Below are 20,367 nucleotides of genomic sequence, written 5' to 3' on the forward strand. Positions count from 1 at the left end.
ATTGTTGAACCTGAGCCAATGGCTGATTTCCTTTCCCCATCTCGAAGGTTGAACAATGAACGTTTGCTTGAGTGTCGATGCTGGTCATAGAAAGGAACAGAATCACCTGGCTGTAACCAGATATGAGCCGTGTCAATGGCACCGGTTCTTTGTGATGCATAGGGTGATGAGATGTAAGCTCCACCCATTAGGAGCATCTGATCTGTCTGATTGGATGTAAGACATTACCTTTGCCTCTGTTTGCTAACAGGCAAGCAGTTAGAGGGACAGGTGCAAGGTGAGGACCCAGATGCCCTGAAAGACCCCATTATCAGTGGAGCAGAAAGAACCACTGGCCTCAACCTGGAGAATACTTTGTGCTATTTATTATTAAGAATCTGAATATCAGAAACATAGAGTTGTTATAGAATATAGAAATATAGAAATTTGTTTTAGACTATAGAAATTGTTTTGTTAATTGAAATAAAGCTTGAATAAAATCTAAATATTAGATGAAAAACTTAAACTTAAAAACCCTAAATGAAAATTAGAAATGACAACTAACTGAAATAAAATAAGTTTGAGCTCAAGGACCAGAATTACTAAAAAAAAAAAATATATATATATATATATATATATATATATATATATATATATATATATATATATATATATATGTATATATAAATCAAGCAAAATAGATATGTAATTTTTTTTTTTTTTTTTTTTTTGGTAAAATGTAAAATCAAAAACATGAAATTAATCAAATTTAAACTCATAATTATATAAGATAATACTTTAAGAGTATATAAATAATACTAAAACGCAATCAGCTAAAATTAATCAGAAAATATGACTAACTCTGTAGCAATATATATAACCAAGCAAATACACCATTCTAATAAAAAAAATTAGTTTTATTTCAGAAGCAAGGATTACTTTTTTCATATTTCAGTATGGTTTTCTAAACCATCTAAATGGCATCCTAAAACACCCAAGGCATGCTCAAAGCAAGGTGACTAAGCATCGCAGCATGAGTCAGATTGAGCTTGATTTGGGTTGATCTGGGTTTGTGTGTTGTGATGAGGAGCATGTATATGTCTCTTAGTGTGGACGGAGTCTCTGAGCTCCAGATGGCAGCTGAGTCACTTTGAATGAGATGAGATCAGGTTGAAAGAGCTGCTGTGATGAGTCACATGATATGTTCTCGCCATCTCCAGACATTAAACTACTGGGGCCAGTTGCATAAACAGACCGATCTACCTTTTCATAACTGAATCAAAACAGTTATGACCAGTCTTGAAGAAAAACAATTCATTGACTAACTTTTTAAGACTAGTCTAAACAGTTTATGCAACCGGCCGCTGTTTCAAAACTATTTGAAATGTTTTCTGTGCTTCCCTCTTAATGGCTATTCGCTGCTGCTTTTCCCCAAAATAATCTGAGGAATTGATTTCTAAAGGTCATGTTGAATTAAAGCACTGTAAAATCAATATGCACAGGTGTTCCAAAGTGTTTGCACTTGTGCAAATGATTGAGAAATAGCGTTAAGTGGGTCAACAGAGACAAAGTACGCAGTCGCACTCGTCTAGCTGAGTGTTTTGGGTCGATTATTTGTAGTGCGGCAGATGTTTGTCGCTGTTGCTTACACTTGCTCTCTTGTTTTCTCTAGAATTTACAGATAAAGGCTCATCCAGGTGCAGTTAACTTTAAATGAGTTTATTCTAATAATAGGCCTTCATCAATTATTTACCAGGGCCCTTCTCTGCTTATGCAAATTCAGATGGCCCTCGCCATGGCAACAGCTTGCTGAATTCGGCTTCCTTCGCCAAACCCTTGCCTACTTCTCTCAGCCCACAGAGACCTGCTCTTCATTTCAGGAGCTTGTGAAACTATTTTGGCCATTACATGGAGTCTGAAAACTTTCTTTGAAAGTATGTTTTGTGATCAGTGTAGAGTAATATGTATGGTTTGTGATCATTGTACGTTATTTATCACTAGTGTAACATTATCTTCCTTAGCTTTTGTAATGACATACTAAATTTTTTAGACATATTTATGACGTTATCAGCTGTCTATGTACTTTCTTATTGATTTTAATGGTGGTATTTGAACATGCAAGCTGAGGGCTGGTGTGGCAGTCCTGTATATGATTGTTTACACGTTTAACTCTAGAGGGCGCAGTTGCACCATTTTTTTCTTTTAGATTGCACAGTAGACCTTTTAAACTATTACTGATTGATTTGCATGTATGCAACTTATGTTATGATTTATGTTAAAAGTTACAATGCCATTGCTTTGTATCAAATCTAAAATTTAAACCATAGTTTAAAATAAATAAATAAAAATTATGGCACCAAGCTGACATAAAAAAAAGTATAAAAAAAAATACACTACTGTACAAAAGTTTGGAGTTGGTAAAATTGTTATTTATTCATTCATCATAGAGACATTAAATTGAACCATACTGACAGTGTAGACATTTATAATGTCTATTTCAAATACATTCTTTTCTTTTAAACATTCTATTCATCATAGAATAACGAAAAAATGTGTTGCGTTTTCCGATAAAACTTTAAGCAACACAACGGTTTAATATTTATAATAGTACAAATAAAGTAAATAAAATAAAATGAATAAATAATAATAATAAAATAAAGGAAAATATTTTCTTGAGCACCGAATTAGCATATTAGAATGATTTCTGAAGAATCATGTGACACTGAAGACTGGAGTGATCATGGTTACTGAAAATTTTGCATCACAGGAATAAATTATATTTTAAATAATATTAAATAAAAAAAAAGGCTATTTGTATTACTATTTAAAAAAATCTACCCCAAAAAAATGCTAGTGTAAAATTTCTCTGTATCTTCATGCAACATTGGACATACAAAAAAATAAATAAAAAAAATAAAAAGATAATAATGCATAGAGGAAGACCTTTGGATCTGTCCGAAAACAAAATCCATAAAGTTCACATCATGTTCTCAAAAGTACTTTAATATTCACCAAAAAATACCAACCTGTAATTTGATTATTATGTTGTGCGGTTATATTCCTCCTAATTCAATCATGGTTTTCCATGAGGTACACAAGTTGAACCTTTTCCCTTTTTCTATTCGCTTTAAATTGTAATAGTAGAAATTTGATTAAAGTGTATTATGCAACATTACAGGGTGTGACTAGGCTAGATCAAGGGAAAATCACTAAATGTATTTTTGATGTTGTTGCACACAGTATATCCATTCTTCAGTGCACTAGCTGGCTTAAAAGGCGTACTTTTAAAAACAGAAAACGCCTATAAGTGCACACAAAGTGGGATTGTATTTTTCATGTAGGGGTACAGTGGAAAAATCCATTCATGTAGGTGTGGGCTGTTTCTGGTGCTTTTTCTAAGTACAAATGAGCATTACAAGGTAAGAGAGTCTAGTTGTATTTTTTTTTTTTACAGGGATTTCTCTTTAAGTCTCTTAAGGTTTACACCTATGATGCAACAATTTCCATAACATAGTCTCTGTGTTGAGATTTTTTTCTTAGTGATTGAATAAGGACAGCCCACATGAGAGCCTTCTAATTCAGATAACGGGCACAAGTGATTCCTCCATCCCAGCGTTATCTTTGGGGAATCCCACCCTCTGCACTATCACCGGATGAGGACTAAATGACTCAAACCGACGGAAGCAGCTTGTTTGGGATAACTACTCAAAGATGGAGAGCTGCCCACTGCAAGATTCTACTGTATGTCTCATTCTCTGTCTTGCTTTTCCTCTTGTATTTTGTCACTGGGCGGCACGGTAATCCTACACCTGTCTGTTCTCATACGTTGTACTGTAACTGGCCGAACTGCTTTGACAAGTGCGAGAGGGTTAGAACACACTTGCAGTGCAGAGCTGGGCTCCTATCCGGCTGCATCTCTCCACAGCACGCAAACACACCCTCGCACACACTAGTATAAGAAACAGCCCAGGATCAAGACTCAGTCCTCTATTAGAAGGAAAAGAAGAGAAAACGAGAGGCAGAAGGAGAGCAAACAAACTGAAACGTTCAATGCTACCGCTGTGGAAATCCTGACAGGGAGCGGGGCTGCTCACCAGCTGGAGATGTCTTACAGTGAGCGTGGCTGCAAGGAGCTGCCGGTGCATCAGGAGAACGATGGGACTCAATTGGAGAGCATGGCCAGCTTACCTGAAGACCTGATGCTGAGCGGCGACTTCCGCGGGAAGTTCAAGAAGATCCGGACCAGGAAAAGACCCACCATTCTGACATGTAGGTGCTGGTTGCGCAAACCCGTGTGTTTATTTGTTGTCGCTGTCTGCTGTGAAATTAGAGGTCGGAGCAAAATTGAGAAGCCGCTTTGCTAGGGTGGGCATAACTTCATAAGTCTTTCCATCAACCGTGTGTGACATGCCTCAATAACTATAGATATTTATTGGTTAGCTCAAGAACGTGCCGTCATGTTTGTTAAAATACACTGATTGCTTTAAGGTTATCAAAGTTGTGCATGAGTCAACTGAACGCATGAAAACTTTCATAGTGGTGTGCTGATACTGATATTGTAATATATTATTTTCCCTTCTTATTTTCTAATATTTTATATATTTGAATACATTTAATAATATATTGATGATACATATATTATATAATATATTGCAAAATATACAAATGATTGCCACTTTCAATATATTGCAATATATTGGAAAAAAAAATAAATATATATAAGAATATATGCCTAATATATTACAAGATATTTTCCAATATACTGCAATATATTTTTGTTTCATATGGGGATATGTGAGGAAATGCAGATTAAAGTAGAAAAAAGCAAAAAAGCTCCTTTTGTTTTGTTTGCAGTAATCACTCTAATTCTTAGCTGAATTAAGAATAGATTTGCTAGGTAAGATTTGCGATGGTAACATATTAATTTATTTTTTTAATGTTTTCGAGAGAAGTCTCATGATCTCACTATGGCATCATTTATCTGATCAACAATACAGTCATACTGTGAGATATTATTACAAATAAAAACAACTGTATTCTATTTCAATATATTATAAATGTAATTTATCCCTGCGATGGTAAAGCTGAATTTTAAGCAGATGTTACTCCAGTTTTCAGTGTCACACGATCCTGCCAAAATCATTCTAGTATACTGTCATATTGTCTCCATACTTCTGAATGGTAGTATACTGTACATACAATTCTCCACTATTAAGTCATAAGGAAAATGTAAAAATGATCAAGTGAACTTTGTGCAGATGGTCAGAAGATTTTCTTCACTGAACCAGAAGATGCTCTTTAGATCTGCTGTCATTACAGCAGAACAGAAGCATTTTCTCTAGTGGTGTCAGACTTCTTGGACCCACAGTGTCTTTCCAGTACAGTACAGTAGACACAGAGGCAGCTTCGATTGAGAAGAGACACTGCAAATGTTACTTGAGCCATGTGTGTGTGTGTGTCTTTGTTCGAGTTTCCTTGAAAGTGTCTGAAAAGGAGGATAAGGTAAGAGTGTAAGAGGGGCCAGAGGGAAAATCAGCACAGAAGGGGGGAAGTACATTAGATGGAGAAGAGTGCAGAGCGAGTACTGATATCTCCAGTGACGTCTGCATCAGTGAGACATGCTTCACATTCCATCACTTCATCAGAGCGTGGAAATGCTTTTAATAGGCTTCAACCTGTTGAACAACCTGCTCCCACTCCCACAGTTGGCTCAAGACTAAATATTTACATTATCTCAAATAGAAGACGTGCCGTTGAATGCCTGTGATACGAAAACTGATTTTGTTTATAAGGTTATGAAATATTGTAGAGGTCCCAGAATCATAATATCCACTTAATTGTATTCACTTGAGTTCTATCTGAGTGATTGACTTGAGCCATTTTTCAATACAGTGTTTTCAGCTGTGAGTGGCAATGACTTGTGACCTTTAGCTTTTTACATCAGGAATATTTTGGATATTTCTAGCCATCAAGACGTCCATTTGCAGTGTGTGGTGATAAAGTTCTGGGTAAAGGTTGAGCGATGGTTCAGCCAGGACATTATGTAATAATCTGACTGAGAGCCCCTTGCTGTGCCATGTCCAATCTCATAACATCACCGGGTCCGATCTGTGTGGGTTATGTTACTGGTATATGCTTTCTTTATAACCACTGTAGCAATATTTTAATTTTTGAAAGATAAACAAAAACAGGGAACCAGAGGATCGTTTGTCCCATGTAGGCAAATTTTAGTTGTTAATTGTTCACACGAAAAACATATGGTACCGCTGACATGCATTACAGTCTGGACTGTCTGGGGTATATCGAATATGAAAATATAAGGATGTGTAGTGCTTGCCAGCGAATCAGCAGTGTGTAACATCCAAAGCTCAATGCAGAATCTGATAGAGTCTGTGTTTATGTTTGTATTTGAGATGGGATGAATATCTGACCAGTCCCAGTAATTATACATAATGGCCATGCTAGTCCACCAGCTGGACCGCACCATATCAATAATGTACACATTTCCCTAAGTGCCTTTGTGACAGACTTTTGCATATTAGAAATGTCACACGTGATCTTGTTTACAGCAGCATTGATTAGACTAGGGTCTGTGCTTTGCTGACCTTTGCTGACTTCTTCTGAGCTTTGGACTTTGTAGAAATTCTTATTCATTCTCTCAGCAAAAAAATTAAGAAAATAGCATGTGAGAATATCCTTGTGCTGGCATTACTGTTAAAACCGTTTTGCATTTGCCTCTTTACAGTTCTTTTCTTCATACTTGACTGACACTTGTTATAAATGGGGACTTTAGCAGGGCTCAAGCCAAAACCAACACTGAGTGTGAAAGTGGAGAGTCACGGAAGGTCATTGTTGCCTCACAAAAAGTGGGCATAGGGTTTGTAATATACAGTAGCCCCCCCAAAAAGTGTGTTTATTTGCAAGTGAATATTTTGGCATTATATTACAAAATTGACTAACCAAGTGGGATTTAATTTGAAAGAAATATAGCACAAACACACTTCTTATGGAAACATTTCACAAAAAACACATTTGATGGGTTAATTTTTTTTTTGAAAATTTACAGATAATGAGGCGAACGGACTTCATATATCCATTAAAATCAGCATGAGAACAGTATGTCAAAAGTAATTATAACATTGATGTGAAGATCTGTCATGATCTGTTTGCAGATACTAATGCAAGGCCATTTTTAAATGTGATTTAAGTGTCCAACATGTCCAATATTTTTGGGGTCACTGTGTTTTAATGTAATTTGGGAAATAAATTAGATTTGCCTTAGATTTTCTCCTTGATTTCCTACAACCGTTTGGAACATCTCCTGGTACATACACGATAATAGCAGAACAAACAATGTCTGGGGCTTCATCTTTACCTGGACGTCAGGATACTAACCTACCAGATGCCTATTTCCTGGATATTCTCACATGCACAAGCAAAGCAGGACAGTCTGAAGAGTCTCTCTCACTTGGGATGCAAGCAAACAGAGGTTATAATTAACCGCACGGGGCTAAGAGGATTTCTTCCTGCTCTCCCTGCAGCCTCTGTCTCTGGGTTATTTAAAGTGAACCTGCCGAAAGAGGAGGAGGAGGGGGGGCACTCACAGAGGAGGGGGGAAAGCTTAGCGGGTCTGTGACGCTCTGTTCTGTCTCAGTCTGTGGTGGAAACATCTCTGTTTAGCATCACTCTCCCCTAGCAGCTGATTCCACCTGGCTGCTCCGGCCGCTGCTGCAGGCAGGGAGTGGAAACCTACGGGAGCTCAGCATCCACTGACTGACTTCACTGATCTGCGGATATGGCCAGCCAGCAGGACTCGGGTTTCTTTGAGATCAGCATCAAGTCCCTGTTGAAATCCTGGAGCAGCAGTGAGTATATTGGCGCTAAGAGCCGTGGGATCGCAGCCAGGGCTGGCGGGATGGATCCAGAATTAGTTTGCATGCGAGAGGGCGAGTTTGTTGCTCTGGTGTTGTTGTCCTCTTTTCTTTATTTAATATTCTGGAATCTATTAGGTCAGCTTAATATGGCATGCATTGATATCTCTATTTTACTTTTTTTGTGTTGTCAGCTGATGTAATTGAATCAGGCTTAATGGGATACTTCATGCAAAAATAACAATCATTATGACATTGTCTATTCATCTTTATGTCATTCCAAACTAACTAATAATACACAACAACAGCTAGTCCTGTTACGTCATGTAATGTCAGCACTGCTTCTGTAAGATCTTGTTGTACGGAACGGAGCGTTTGTTACAGGTTTTGTCATTTGTCAGCGGACATTTTTGTTTATGTTGCTTTGTAATCCCCGTCCTTGTGTTCTGGCACACAGTATGCTTCCTAGAGCAGTGTGCATAAGGTGCCTGTTCTCACCAGCCTAACTGACCAATCAGTTTTGAGGGATGGTCAGCTCTCAGCCAATCAGCTTGCAGCAAGAGTGGCAGTGAGAACTCTGCTGATTTGTGATCACCTAGACCTAAGTGTTTCCTTAAGTAATCAATTTCAGTTTACTTTTATTATCTTTTTAATACATGTTCTTAAATAAATTAATGTTTTATTTAACAAGGATTGACAGTAAATACATTTTATAATGTTATATATATACCTTTCACTTTTTTCACTTTCACTATATATTTCTAAATGCTGTTCTTTGAACTTTCTATTAATAAAAGAATTCTGAGAAAATGGTGTATATGTAGATTATTTTATCTAAGTATTCTTTATGATTTATACATTGCAAGTCGTTTTATACTGTCTGTTGTTTGTATGTGTAATTCGGAAGCGAATCCTTTTTTTGTGTGTGAATTATGAAATAGCTTTTTTTCAAGCCAGAGAGATATAAGATATAAATAAAAACAATACATTGTAAATATGTCAGCCTGACAATTTAATCCTCAGTTTTTAGACCAAATCTCTCTCTCTCTCTCTCTCTCTCTCTCTGCCTCAGAGTAAATGGGTGAGACGCTCTTATCGCCAAATCAAATGTGCTTCGCACAGTGTACCAAATATATTTTTAGCACTGGCTCAGAGGTTTAGAGCTGCGAGTGGCCTAATGGCTAAATCCAGGAAAATTGTCCTTGTTCTTTTAGCTGTCATAATCAGCATGTCTCAAACACATGCAGATGTATCTCATCTTTCAGTTTTTTTTTTGTTTGTCATCCTGACCTTTCTGTGTGACACAAGCATTGCCAACTCTCTTCAAATGGTACAGTGTGTTGGGGCAGTTACACAACCTGATCCTGTTACTCCGGGTTATAGTATATTATAGGTGTGGATGCCCATGGCCGTCCGATATTTGACCTCTGGACGCCTTTTATTCTTTGGAGGCCCTGCATGTGTAAAACATTTTCTGTAATTGCATGTCTTCAGTTTCTTGCTTAGGGGTACAAAGTAAGTCAAGACGCCCTTGGACTTTGGTGTGAAATATCAACAGTTTGGGATTGTACATCAGTACGATGCTATTGAGTTTCAGCTGCAGATTCCACATCCATTCTCACTGTGAACTGAGATTTCTTTCTGTTTGTTGATGAAAGTAACCAGTGGGATATGAGTGGGCTTTGTATGCTAACAGTCTGATAACCATCTGAAAATGGATGGGGCTTTATAGGTCCCATTTATTTAGAGTTATGGCAGATGTCCCCAGGGGCTTTTTGTACACAGTCGAGGTCTATGAATGTAAAAAGCGCATCTTTTTTGCATCAGAGGGAGATTTTGTTAGATGTATGTTTTTCCTGTGCTTGTTGTCCACTCCCTGAACAAGAAGAATGTTGGGAGGAAACAACAGGACTTGTTTTAGAAAGAAAAAATGGTGTAATATATTTCAGCGTCTGTGTTTATGTGTTTGTCTCATGTCAGTGTGTGTGTGTGTGTGTGTGTGAAATAGAGAGGCGTTGTTCTGTGTCTTGTATTGTCCCTGTTGGGAGCAGCTCAATGCTCAGAGGATCCTCTGCACAGCACTGATGTAATGCTCTGTCTGAGCCCATCTCTTGTTTGCAGAGTCACATGTAATGCATCAGGGTGCCGTCCTGACCGGCACTGGAGTTTGTCATCACTGTTAAAAACATATTTTTTTTCTGAAGAAAATGAGAGTGGTGCTTGCATATGCAAAATCCATGATGCTAGTGTTTTAGCTAGAATGATGCTGTCCAGTTGCTAGGGTGTTCTGAGCGCTGACAGGGAGTCGCAGGTGGTTGTAAATGTATTCTCTTGCTAGTTGGTTATACTTATTATGACAGTCACCATGCAGCAAACCAATGAAATCACATTCATTTACTAGAAACTGATTACTAGAAACTAAACAATTCTAAGTTAATCTTTAGTTTAAAGATAGACTTCATCAGTCAGAGTAATTCAAAAAACAAATTCAGTTAAAATTTTTCAGTTCAATTCAAATTTCAATGTATTAATTTTTTTTTTATTTTGTATTAATTTTCTTTTTTTTTAATTATGGTAAAACTGCTCATGAATTCTGAAGAGAAACACTGCAAACAATCTGGTTCAACTTCTTATATATCTTATATATATATATATATATATATATATATATATATATATATGTTAATTCTGATGTTTTATTTAATACTACGTATTCACTACCATTCAAAACTTTTTTTTTTAAATAAAATTATACTTTTATTCGGCAAGGATGCATTAAACTGGTCAAAAGTCACAGATATTTATAATGTTTTAAAAGCTTTCGATTCAATCACAGTACAGAGTACATTTTCGATTTTCGAGTGAATTACATTAAAACAATTATAATAGAAAACAACTATTAGAAATATTTTTAGTTAGTACAATATTTTTGTTCAAATGAATGCAGCATTGCTGAGGAAATAATATTTATTTATAAACATCAAAAAACAACAACTCTCCAACCACAAACTTTTGAATGGTAGTTCGTATACAAACTTAATATTAATCTTTTGGAATATATTTAAAATATAAAGAATGTATAGTTTTAAATAGAAGTGGCATTTCTTTTATTTATATTTTATTTTATTTTTTGATTATGTTTTATAACATTTTTGTTATTGTTTATCTTCATTAATTGACATTTTGCTGCTTGAAGTTCAGTTTATGCATTTTGTTTATGCCGGTTTTTTTTGTTTTTTTTTTGTCTCATTTCCTGTCCATGGTGGTTTTCCCAAGGGAAGGTTGTGTAATAGAGTCGGTTGGTGGAATTCAGAAGCTAGATAGTTTATCTTACTTTACACCATCTGTGTTTCTACATATGTGCAAACAAGGGCGTGTGAGTGAGTCTGTGCCCAATCGAATGATGTTTACACTGTTGGTTAGTGGCAGAGGGGAGATCAGGACGTATAGTGTGTACTCAGGGATAAATATAGCTCTGCAGCTATGCCACTGTAGCATGTCACACATGCCCAGGCATCAGCTAAAAATTCCAGCCTGACCTTCAGTCTCGAGAGGCTGTGGACGTTTACAGTGCAACAGAGAGCCTTCAGAAGAGGCGACCACATGTGCGGATTTGGTATCACCTAATTTTTCGACTTTTGTTTTGACTTGTATGGGGCAAGTGGCGTTTGGTAAAAGGTATTGCCATCACTTAAGTGACTGATAAGGACGTGTGAGGTTTGGAAAACTGGATCCCATATACTGCTCCCGTACTATGGACAGCACAGTCATGTGCTGGAATAAAACCAGCATGGTGAACTTCATGAAAGGTCTGGGTAGGTGCTACAAAAGAACGAGAGAGAGCAGAGCAGTGAGTGAGATTCTTTCAGTGAATGACAATGAAACTTGTAAATGAACAGTGTTTAAATAACAGAATTGGTCAAATGTGACATTCAATGAAGCCTCAAACTTACACATGAGCGTTATTGTTGTTTAAATAATGGCATCAAAGCAAAAAAAAATAATTATATTGGCCTAAGATGGTTTGATGAAGTTAAGATTTCATCAACAAAAATGTTTGTTAATGTTAATGAATGATTGTGCAGTTAGGTAGAATGCTATAAAATTAAATAAATATGAATGCAATTATTAATTATTAATTATATTAATAACTAACCATATATTATTTATAAATGCACCCATCTATTAAAAAATATATGTTATTTAACACATTTTAATTGTTCTATTTGGGCTGCTCTTTACATTAAGGATTACTTACAATACAGTCCAGTAGAGTGTGTGTGTGTATGTGTGTGTGTGTGTGTGTGTTTGTGAGCTCTGTGAAAGAAATGCTTGATATGAAATTGCACCTTCTGCTTCTAGGGTGTTATTTTAGTTTGTGTTGAGGAAGGCTGGGCATTACTTTGTGTGCACAGGTTGCAGTCGCTGGCAAGCTGCAGAATGAGAAGGGTTGTTCAAATTCTGAAATGGATTTTAATGTCTGGTCATTGACTGGAATACAATAATTGCTAAACTAGAACACTAGAAAATTAATGATTAATACAAAATACATTCAATATTTTAGACACTGTAAGAACACCTCATTTACAAAAGACCTCATTATTACAACCCCTCTCAATTTGCTTGCCTTTTAGATTAATAACATTTATTCTGTGTACTATTATCATTGTTAAATATTTATACAATAATGACATTTTTTTATTATTATTATACAAAGCTTCACCGGGGTACAGCAAGCCTCCTGTCCCGTCGGTTTGCTGCTCACAGGGTGAAAAGGGGCCGCCCGCCATGACGCCCATCAGCGTGGACCCAGAGAGCCGGCCGGGTGAATACGTGCTTAAGAGCCTCTTCGCCAACTTCACTACCATCTCTGAGCGCAAAATACGCATCGTCATGGCCGAACCTTTGGTGAGTGCCAGTTCTGATCTATCTTAAGGCCTGCAACCATTCCAGTACAAATTCTCATCTGTGTATTGTTCTTGACAATAGAAATGAAATTTATATCTGACAGAAATGTAATTTATTTTAGTGTTTTCCAGACAACAGACAAACTTACCTGCAAGCGTGTTTAACAGCGAGCTGCTAGTTTTTTGACAGGCAGGCAGGCTAGTGTTAATTAACCTTTTCCAGGACAGATAGTCCCCCTTAAACAGCTGCCACCAGAATGAGCTCATCATCTGTCTTCTAATTTTTACTGAAAAAAACATCAGATTACCTGATCAGTTCACCCACAGTTGTATGATAACTGTTTTTATTTTTGTACAGTAACATACCTATGACTGACCATATTTGAACAGTCAATAGAGATTCATAGCTGCAGTATCTTTTTTGTTTCTGGATATTATTTACTTTACTTTCTCTTCGGACGCAACTAGAATGTTTTTATGGGGCGGTTATATCTTGAAATACCCGTCTTTTGATTCAGAAGTCCTGCTAGAGCACAAGGCACTCCATTAACCTCTTATAAAAGCCTTGAGGGATACTGCCCTGTCCTCGTCTGCCCTCTCATCTGTTTCCCCCTTAAATGACTTCAGAAACTGAAATATTTATTAGCCTAAGATGAAAGAGGTGCTCTAGTGGGTTGAATGAGCTCAAATTAAATTTAACACAGTCTGAAAGTGTTATGTCTGACAAGCCCAGCAGGGTCAGAGAAGATATATACAGATATACATCCAAACAACAAAATCATAGGACTATTTGCATTTCTTAATCACTTAGTAACTTTGCCGTCAGCTGAAAAGAAGCTACAGAAAATTTCAGGGCTTAGTTGAAACATCTTATGTTATCTGAGCAGGAGTACGAAATGTAGGTCAGTTTGTTTTTTACTCAACCTGTGTTGTTTAATCAGCGGGTCTGATCTGTGATAGTTGCTAAGATCAGCTTTTTTCACATTGTAAGATTTTGAAGGTTGGCCTGTTTTTATATAAACACTGATGAAAACAAGCTATGGGGTCAGTAAAGAGTTTTTCCAGAAAAGAATACTGAATTTCCAAAAAAAATTAAAGAATACTTTTTTAATTACATTGATCAGAAGTGACAGTAAAGTTATTTTATAATATTACAAAAGATTTATACTTCAAATAGTACTGTTTACACAAAAATAGTATGCTGCACAACTGTTTTTAACATTGAAAATACATTAGAATGATTTCTGAAGGATCATGTGACACTAAAGACTGGAGTATTGGTTGGTGAAAATTCAGCTTTCATTTTGATATTTCACAATATTACTGTTTCTACTGTATTTTTGATCGAATAACTGAAGACTTTGTAAGCATAAGAGACAAAAACCTTAAAAATTGGTTATCAAGCCTAACCTTTTATAATTTACAGTAGCTGCTAGAATTCATGATGTTGAAAGAGAGCTGCATTTAATCAAGGAAACCATAATGAATCACTTTCAGCTATAATTGTCTGAATCATATTTCCTCTAGAAAACCCTTTCTTTTGATTTTACAGGAAAAACCTCTGGTAAAGTCTCTTCAGAGGAGTGAAGACCCGCAGTTTGATCAGGTAAGTACTGTTTGCTTTCTGCCCCCCTGAACTTATGTGCACATCCCCACATCCAGTCTGTGGACAGATGTCCAAGCGGTGTCCTAGAGACAAGAGAGAGCCTTTTAGCTGCCCGGCTGTGCCACAAATCGATCTGCCTTTTTGAATTATTAAAATAGATTCATGGATCTGTCTGGCCTTTAAAGCATTCAAAGTGTCCTCAGTAAAAGCCTGATGTGGTTTTTTGGCATGTCTGGCTGTCTGAGAGTGAGAATGTCCATTTGCATCTCTGATAGATTATATGAGAGATTTTTATGATAGATAGGAGACACTGCATGCATTTGTGCAGTGTTCAAGACATTATTTCTTTCTAACTTACACATAATTGCTTCTGATTGTTTTATACAGGCCTTAACAATATAGACAGCATATCATTTTCATTGCAGATTTCCAGTGTTTCTTTTAAACCAATGTGTGAGAACATCATATAAAATAAATACATAAATTCATATATATATATATATATATGTCTGATGTATATATATAAACATAATTCATATATACACACACACATATATACAGTATACATATATATATATATAAAGAGAGAGAGAGTTTTAATTTGTAAAATTCTAAATGTAAATATGGAATTAAATTAAGTTAAAATTAATTTATAATAATTTTGCTTTGGGGCTAGAATGAACAAGCAGAAATATCTTTATTGTTCAGCTTTCTTATATGATTATAATTCTCAAGCTCTGTTTTTACAGTTAACTAATTTTCACTGTAAATTAATAAAGCATTTGCAAAATGAATAAATGTATCAAATATCCCATTTTTATTGCAAAGTTTATTTTCAATTTGAATAAAAAGTGTAAAACTTAAACATTTTATAAAATTAATACAAATATAAAATAAAAATAAAATGATACATATATTAAAAGAAAAAAATATAAATGTAAATATCAGATTTTTATTTTAAATTCGTAATAAGTATATAACATTTTAAGTTTGTATCAAGTCAGGACAAGTAATGTGTAAAAGCAATGTGTAAAAACAACTGAAAAAAGTATCTGCAAAATGAATACATGTACAAAATGTCTACAAACAAGAATTGCATTTCAAATAACCTTGAGTAAATGTATTGAAAGCCCAGAATTAAAGGTCTTTTTACTGCTGGCTTTGGTGGAGTGTGTGTTCCCTGCCCTGAGTTTGTAAGTTTGTTTCTGTATGCATGTATCTAGGTGTGTGTGTGTGTGTCAAAGACAGGTGAATAGCAGCCTCATTCAGAACTCACAGGGCTGCATCTGTACCCATGATCCCCTGGGCTTTTCAGCAGCCTCACTGAGAGGGGATTCTTCTCCCTGGTTTCATCAGGGAATGAAGGGCATACTGTGTTCTCCCTCAGCCCCTGATCCCCACCCTTTCTCCCTCCCTTTTCTGTGTCTCCAGTCCTCACCAGGGACCGCCTTTCCTTCCTCCACTCATTACCCAACTCCCTCCTCTTTTCTCTCTTTCTTTGCATCTTGGATACACATTTAAGACACATGCTCGCACAATCTCCCTGTTTTCACCAAGACCACCTCCACACTCAGAATAACTGAATATGCACTGTGAAATACATGGCCTACATTCAAGTACTATGCACTAGGTGTATTAATACATGTTCTCCTTTTTTTTTCAGTTGATCAGCACAATGAGTTCTCTGGCCGAGTATTGCCTACCATCTATCTTGCGCACCCTGTTTGACTGGTACAAAAGACAGAATGGAGTTGACGATGAATCCCATGAGTCCAGATCACGTTCTGATACAAAATCCAAAAAGTGAGTCCTGTTTGTATCTCTTAGATAAGGCTGATCATTTAAGCTTAATAGAGCATGATATAGTTAACTATGCATAGTAGAGTTAAATAATGCAAATCTGCCTCATGCTCATAATGAAGACCCGTGAATTGTTAATTTGCGGATTTTGTTAAGGTCTGTTAGTTTTTGAGTCATATATGTAATATTCTTGTATAGATGTTTATTTAAAATAGATATCTTTTGTAACATCATAAATGTCTTAAGTGTGAATTTTTTTATCACTTCAGTGCCTCCTTGCTGAATAAAAATATTGATTTCTTTCAAAAATATTCTTACAAACAGCTTTCTGTGAGACTGCAATGCAATATTGACATTTGACCTGATAACTTCTATCTTAACTGGAGGATTTGACACAATAGTGCCAGAATAGCCCAGTGACATCAGAATAGCCGACTGGGTGTTGAGTCACTCAAATGATTCTGTGACTTCTACTTCCTGTAGCTGGAGTGCTCTATTTCATCATGGAGAAATGATCATTTAGTCTGTGAATGTGTGATAGGGTGGGAGGAAAATTGGCTTACATAATCTGTTTACATTCTCTGTCTCTTTTTCCCAGTGATGAGCAGCAGAAAGATTATCTGCTGGAGAGAAGAGACCTAGCCATCGACTTCATCTTCTCTCTTGTGCTCATAGAGGTTCTCAAACAGGTAAAACACACTGTGATGTGCATCTAAATAAGTTAAGTTGCAAATATATCCAGACTTTAAACGTAATCAAATATCTAAGAATGAGGAAACTAAATGTACAAGTTTATCTTTGGATTATCACCAAGAATCTATGGTGGTGGTTAAGAATCTACTGCTGCTTCAAATTTATAGCAAATTGTGTTTACTCGGCCAACAAAATGGCAAATGTAGCCATAGATTAAAGTTTAGAAGAGACTGTTGATATGCAATTTTGTGATTATTATACAACAGTGTTTGAAATCACAGAAAACCGTAATTGGCCAATCAAAACCAAATATTCAAGAGAGCCATGTTATAAAATGCGATACTGTTTGTGTTTGTGGCCAGATGCCTCTCCACCCAGTTGAGGATGGCTTGGTCCATGAAGTCATTAATTTGGCTTTTAAGCACTTTAAATATAAAGAGGGGTAAGAGACTTTTTCCTTGTTGGAATTCTCTATTGGATGCATTTAGTAAGATGTATAAATGCACATCAAATCTTTCTTCATTTATATTTACATGGGTTTTATTATGACCAGGTATCATGGTCCCAACACTGCCAACATGCATATTGTAGCTGACCTCTATGCAGAAGTAATTGGAGTCTTAGCACAAGCAAAGTAAGTACATATAAGTCTAAAGATTTTTTTCTTGCCTTACATTATATCTAACATACAATCGACTCGATTTCTCAAGCCCTCAAGCCAGTGATTCATCTGTCAATCATAATTTCTTTTTGTAGATTTCCTGCTGTTAAAAAGAGGTTCATTAGTGAGCTGAAGGAGCTCCGTCAAAAGGAGCAGAGCCCATACGTGGTCCAAAGCACCATCAGCCTCATCATGGGCGTGAAGTTCTTCCGAGTGAAAATGTATCCTGTAGAGGAGTTTGAAGCCTCCTTTCAGTTCATGCAGGTAAATGTGGAATATAAAGACATTTGGATAATCTTCCTTTCACAAAGCACAACACTCCTACTGTATTTAATTTAATTTATTATATTTATACATGAATGATTTATACTGGATAAAGAGACTTAGATAAGGCTAAAACAATAAGCTCAATGATATTAGCTCTAGAATTTTTCTCAATGCTTTGCTCCGCCGTTCTGTTACAGGAATGTGCGCAGTATTTCCTGGAAGTGAAGGATAAAGACATCAGACATGCTTTGGCTGGACTCTTTGTGGAAATTCTAGTTCCTGTTGCAGCGGTTAGAGACTTGTTATAAAGATCAGTCAACACTTTGCAAATTTGATGTTATTTACACATATTTTGAATATTACAAACCACTCGCACATCATTTTATATGACCTGTTGGTCCAGTAATTGTTTTAATAGCATATATAGCCATATGTCACAATAAACCCTTATTCTGTTCTTTAATAGGCTGTCAAGAACGAGGTGAATGTTCCTTGTTTAAGGAACTTTGTGGAGAGCTTGTATGATACCACCTTGGACCTTTCAACTAGAAAGAAACATTCTCTGGTCAGTCTGGTTTTCATAAGATATAGTGCTTCATACTGTTTGAGGGCACTTTTAACACCATGTACCCTTCTCTCTGTTTTTTAGGCTCTATACCCACTAGTGACATGTCTACTGTGTGTCAGCCAAAAGCAGTTCTTCCTCAACAGATGGCATGTCTTCCTCAACAACTGCCTCTCCAATCTGAAGGTATGTAGTTTTTATATTTGCTCTTTATTTATTAATTCAACTCAAAACCGCAAACTGGATTTCTGACTACATTCACTTCATCATTACAGAGCAAGGACCCTAAAATGGCACGGGTAGCACTAGAGTCCCTCTACCGACTGCTGTGGGTCTACATGATCCGCATCAAATGCGAGAGCAACACTGCAACGCAGGGGTAAGCACATCGGTGGTCTGCTGTTTGTTGTATTGAACCATGGATTTAAAGCCACTACTAAAACTCCCACCTGAGACCCCCAGAGACAAGCTGTTGGTAGGGTCGCAGGAAACTGATTTTGCATAATACGGTCCATCTCATGAATGCCAGCTTTCTTGGTGGAGTTCTAGAGGGCTGAAAAAAATAAATAAATAAAACAATTCTGTACCCTACCCCACCCATGGCCGTCAGTCCAATGATCCTGGGTTGTGACCGCAACCCTCAGCCCTTCTCATTGGCAGTGAGTAAACAAGCAATACATTACAGTCATCGTGCCTCAGGCGGAGGGGTAATTACTGACAGCGCTGCCAGAAATGGGTGGAGAAAGGAAATAACCAGAAGGGAGGCTGGTGGTCATGGGTGATGGATGTTGGAAGTCGAGTGGAGTACACTTGGAATCGAAAGCATGGCAAATGAAACCATATACACACCCACGTTTGATCTTCAGGGCAGGAAATGAACATTGAACAACTGTAGATGTTTTATGCAGCTAATCCATAATAGATCAATTGGGATTACTGTATTAATATATGGCTGACGTTGTTTGGGAAAGGATGTACATGCCCTTAGAGGATTTCAACACCAGAAGGGGAAGTTGTGGTGATAGTTTTTGAACTGTGGGGTATGTACACAGCATACAGTAGTATAAACTGAACACTGTGTACATACTAAATAACGTACTATACATGAAACAGTATGCTTTATGCAACAGAACAGATTTCAAATAGTGGTATGCTACCTAAAAAGGAATATAAAATGGCATTTGGCATTTTTATTCAGTTTTTGTTTTATACTATATATTTCAACTTTTGTCAAATTGTTCAAATAAATAAAAAATAAAAATATAGTATGTATGTATTAGGGGTGTAACGGTTCACAAAATTCACGGTTCGGTTCGATACGATACACTGATGTCACGGTTCGGTTCGGTTCGGTACGTTTTAGATACAGCAAAATGTAAAAACATCTCAACTTTTCAGAATGCTGCAAGCGCACCGCGGGTCATGTGACAAGAACTAACCAATCAGCTTCATCCTTTCCCGTAACAACGTTGAAAACTCAGCCAAGATGAAGGAACAGCTGTTCACAGTTGTATATGGATTGCAATTTTGAAATAAATTTAGTAGCAGAGCTACTGCAAGCGATTTTTAGAGCTTGCAAATCCATTTATCCTTCGCTGAAATTTCCGCGTCTCATGGAGAGAGCACGTCATTGTTGCTTAGCAAAGACAGACGCCTCATGAGCGCTTCTGCCCGAGCGCTTTGGAAAGGAGGAGAAAGACGCGCTTAGCGTTTTCCACGCGTTTTTAGGCGCGATATGTGAACGGCCCCTAAGGCGCTCGCTCACTCAGCACGCGCTGAAGGCTCGTTGCAAAATGTCTAATGCATTTAACAGACCAGAAATATAAGATCCTAAAATAACCAACAGGTCTGGTGTGGGTGCACTTTGGATTCCCTGTAAGCTATAATACCGGTGTCTAAATGCTGCAGGGATAGTTTGTTGCGTGCTTGTTTCTCATTTTTTTCGTCTTTTCCCAGATACTGACACAATAAGGTGATGTCAGCGTAAATGAGTTGACATGTTTCAAGTATTCCCGCTG

At 36.8% G+C, this 20,367-nt stretch overlaps 1 protein-coding gene across 7 annotated transcripts in view; it reads left to right on the plus strand.

Moving 5' to 3' along the window:
• The first annotated feature begins 3,618 nt into the window (after positions 1-3,618).
• Positions 3,619-20,367, plus strand: part of frya (furry homolog a (Drosophila)) — a 54,742-nt gene continuing 37,993 nt past the window's right edge. For 2 of the 7 annotated variants that reach the window (XM_026226729.1, XM_026226730.1), the window contains exons 1-12: positions 3,621-4,248; positions 12,568-12,758; positions 14,310-14,363; positions 16,027-16,166; positions 16,762-16,852; positions 17,219-17,298; positions 17,410-17,490; positions 17,613-17,781; positions 17,982-18,074; positions 18,251-18,349; positions 18,434-18,535; positions 18,625-18,728. In XM_026226729.1, the coding sequence (XP_026082514.1) occupies positions 4,083-4,248; positions 12,568-12,758; positions 14,310-14,363; positions 16,027-16,166; positions 16,762-16,852; positions 17,219-17,298; positions 17,410-17,490; positions 17,613-17,781; positions 17,982-18,074; positions 18,251-18,349; positions 18,434-18,535; positions 18,625-18,728 (1,370 nt within the window). In that variant the 5' untranslated portion in view covers positions 3,621-4,082. Of the gene's footprint in view, positions 4,249-7,619; positions 7,845-12,567; positions 12,759-14,309; positions 14,364-16,026; positions 16,167-16,761; positions 16,853-17,218; positions 17,299-17,409; positions 17,491-17,612; positions 17,782-17,981; positions 18,075-18,250; positions 18,350-18,433; positions 18,536-18,624; positions 18,729-20,367 lie in introns of those variants that run through there. The other 5 variants (XM_026226727.1, XM_026226728.1, XM_026226733.1 and 2 more) reach the window with 5 other exon arrangements.

Source organism: Carassius auratus, chromosome 40 (assembly GCF_003368295.1).
Source record: "Carassius auratus strain Wakin chromosome 40, ASM336829v1, whole genome shotgun sequence".
Classification (NCBI taxonomy): Eukaryota; Metazoa; Chordata; class Actinopteri; order Cypriniformes; family Cyprinidae; genus Carassius; species Carassius auratus.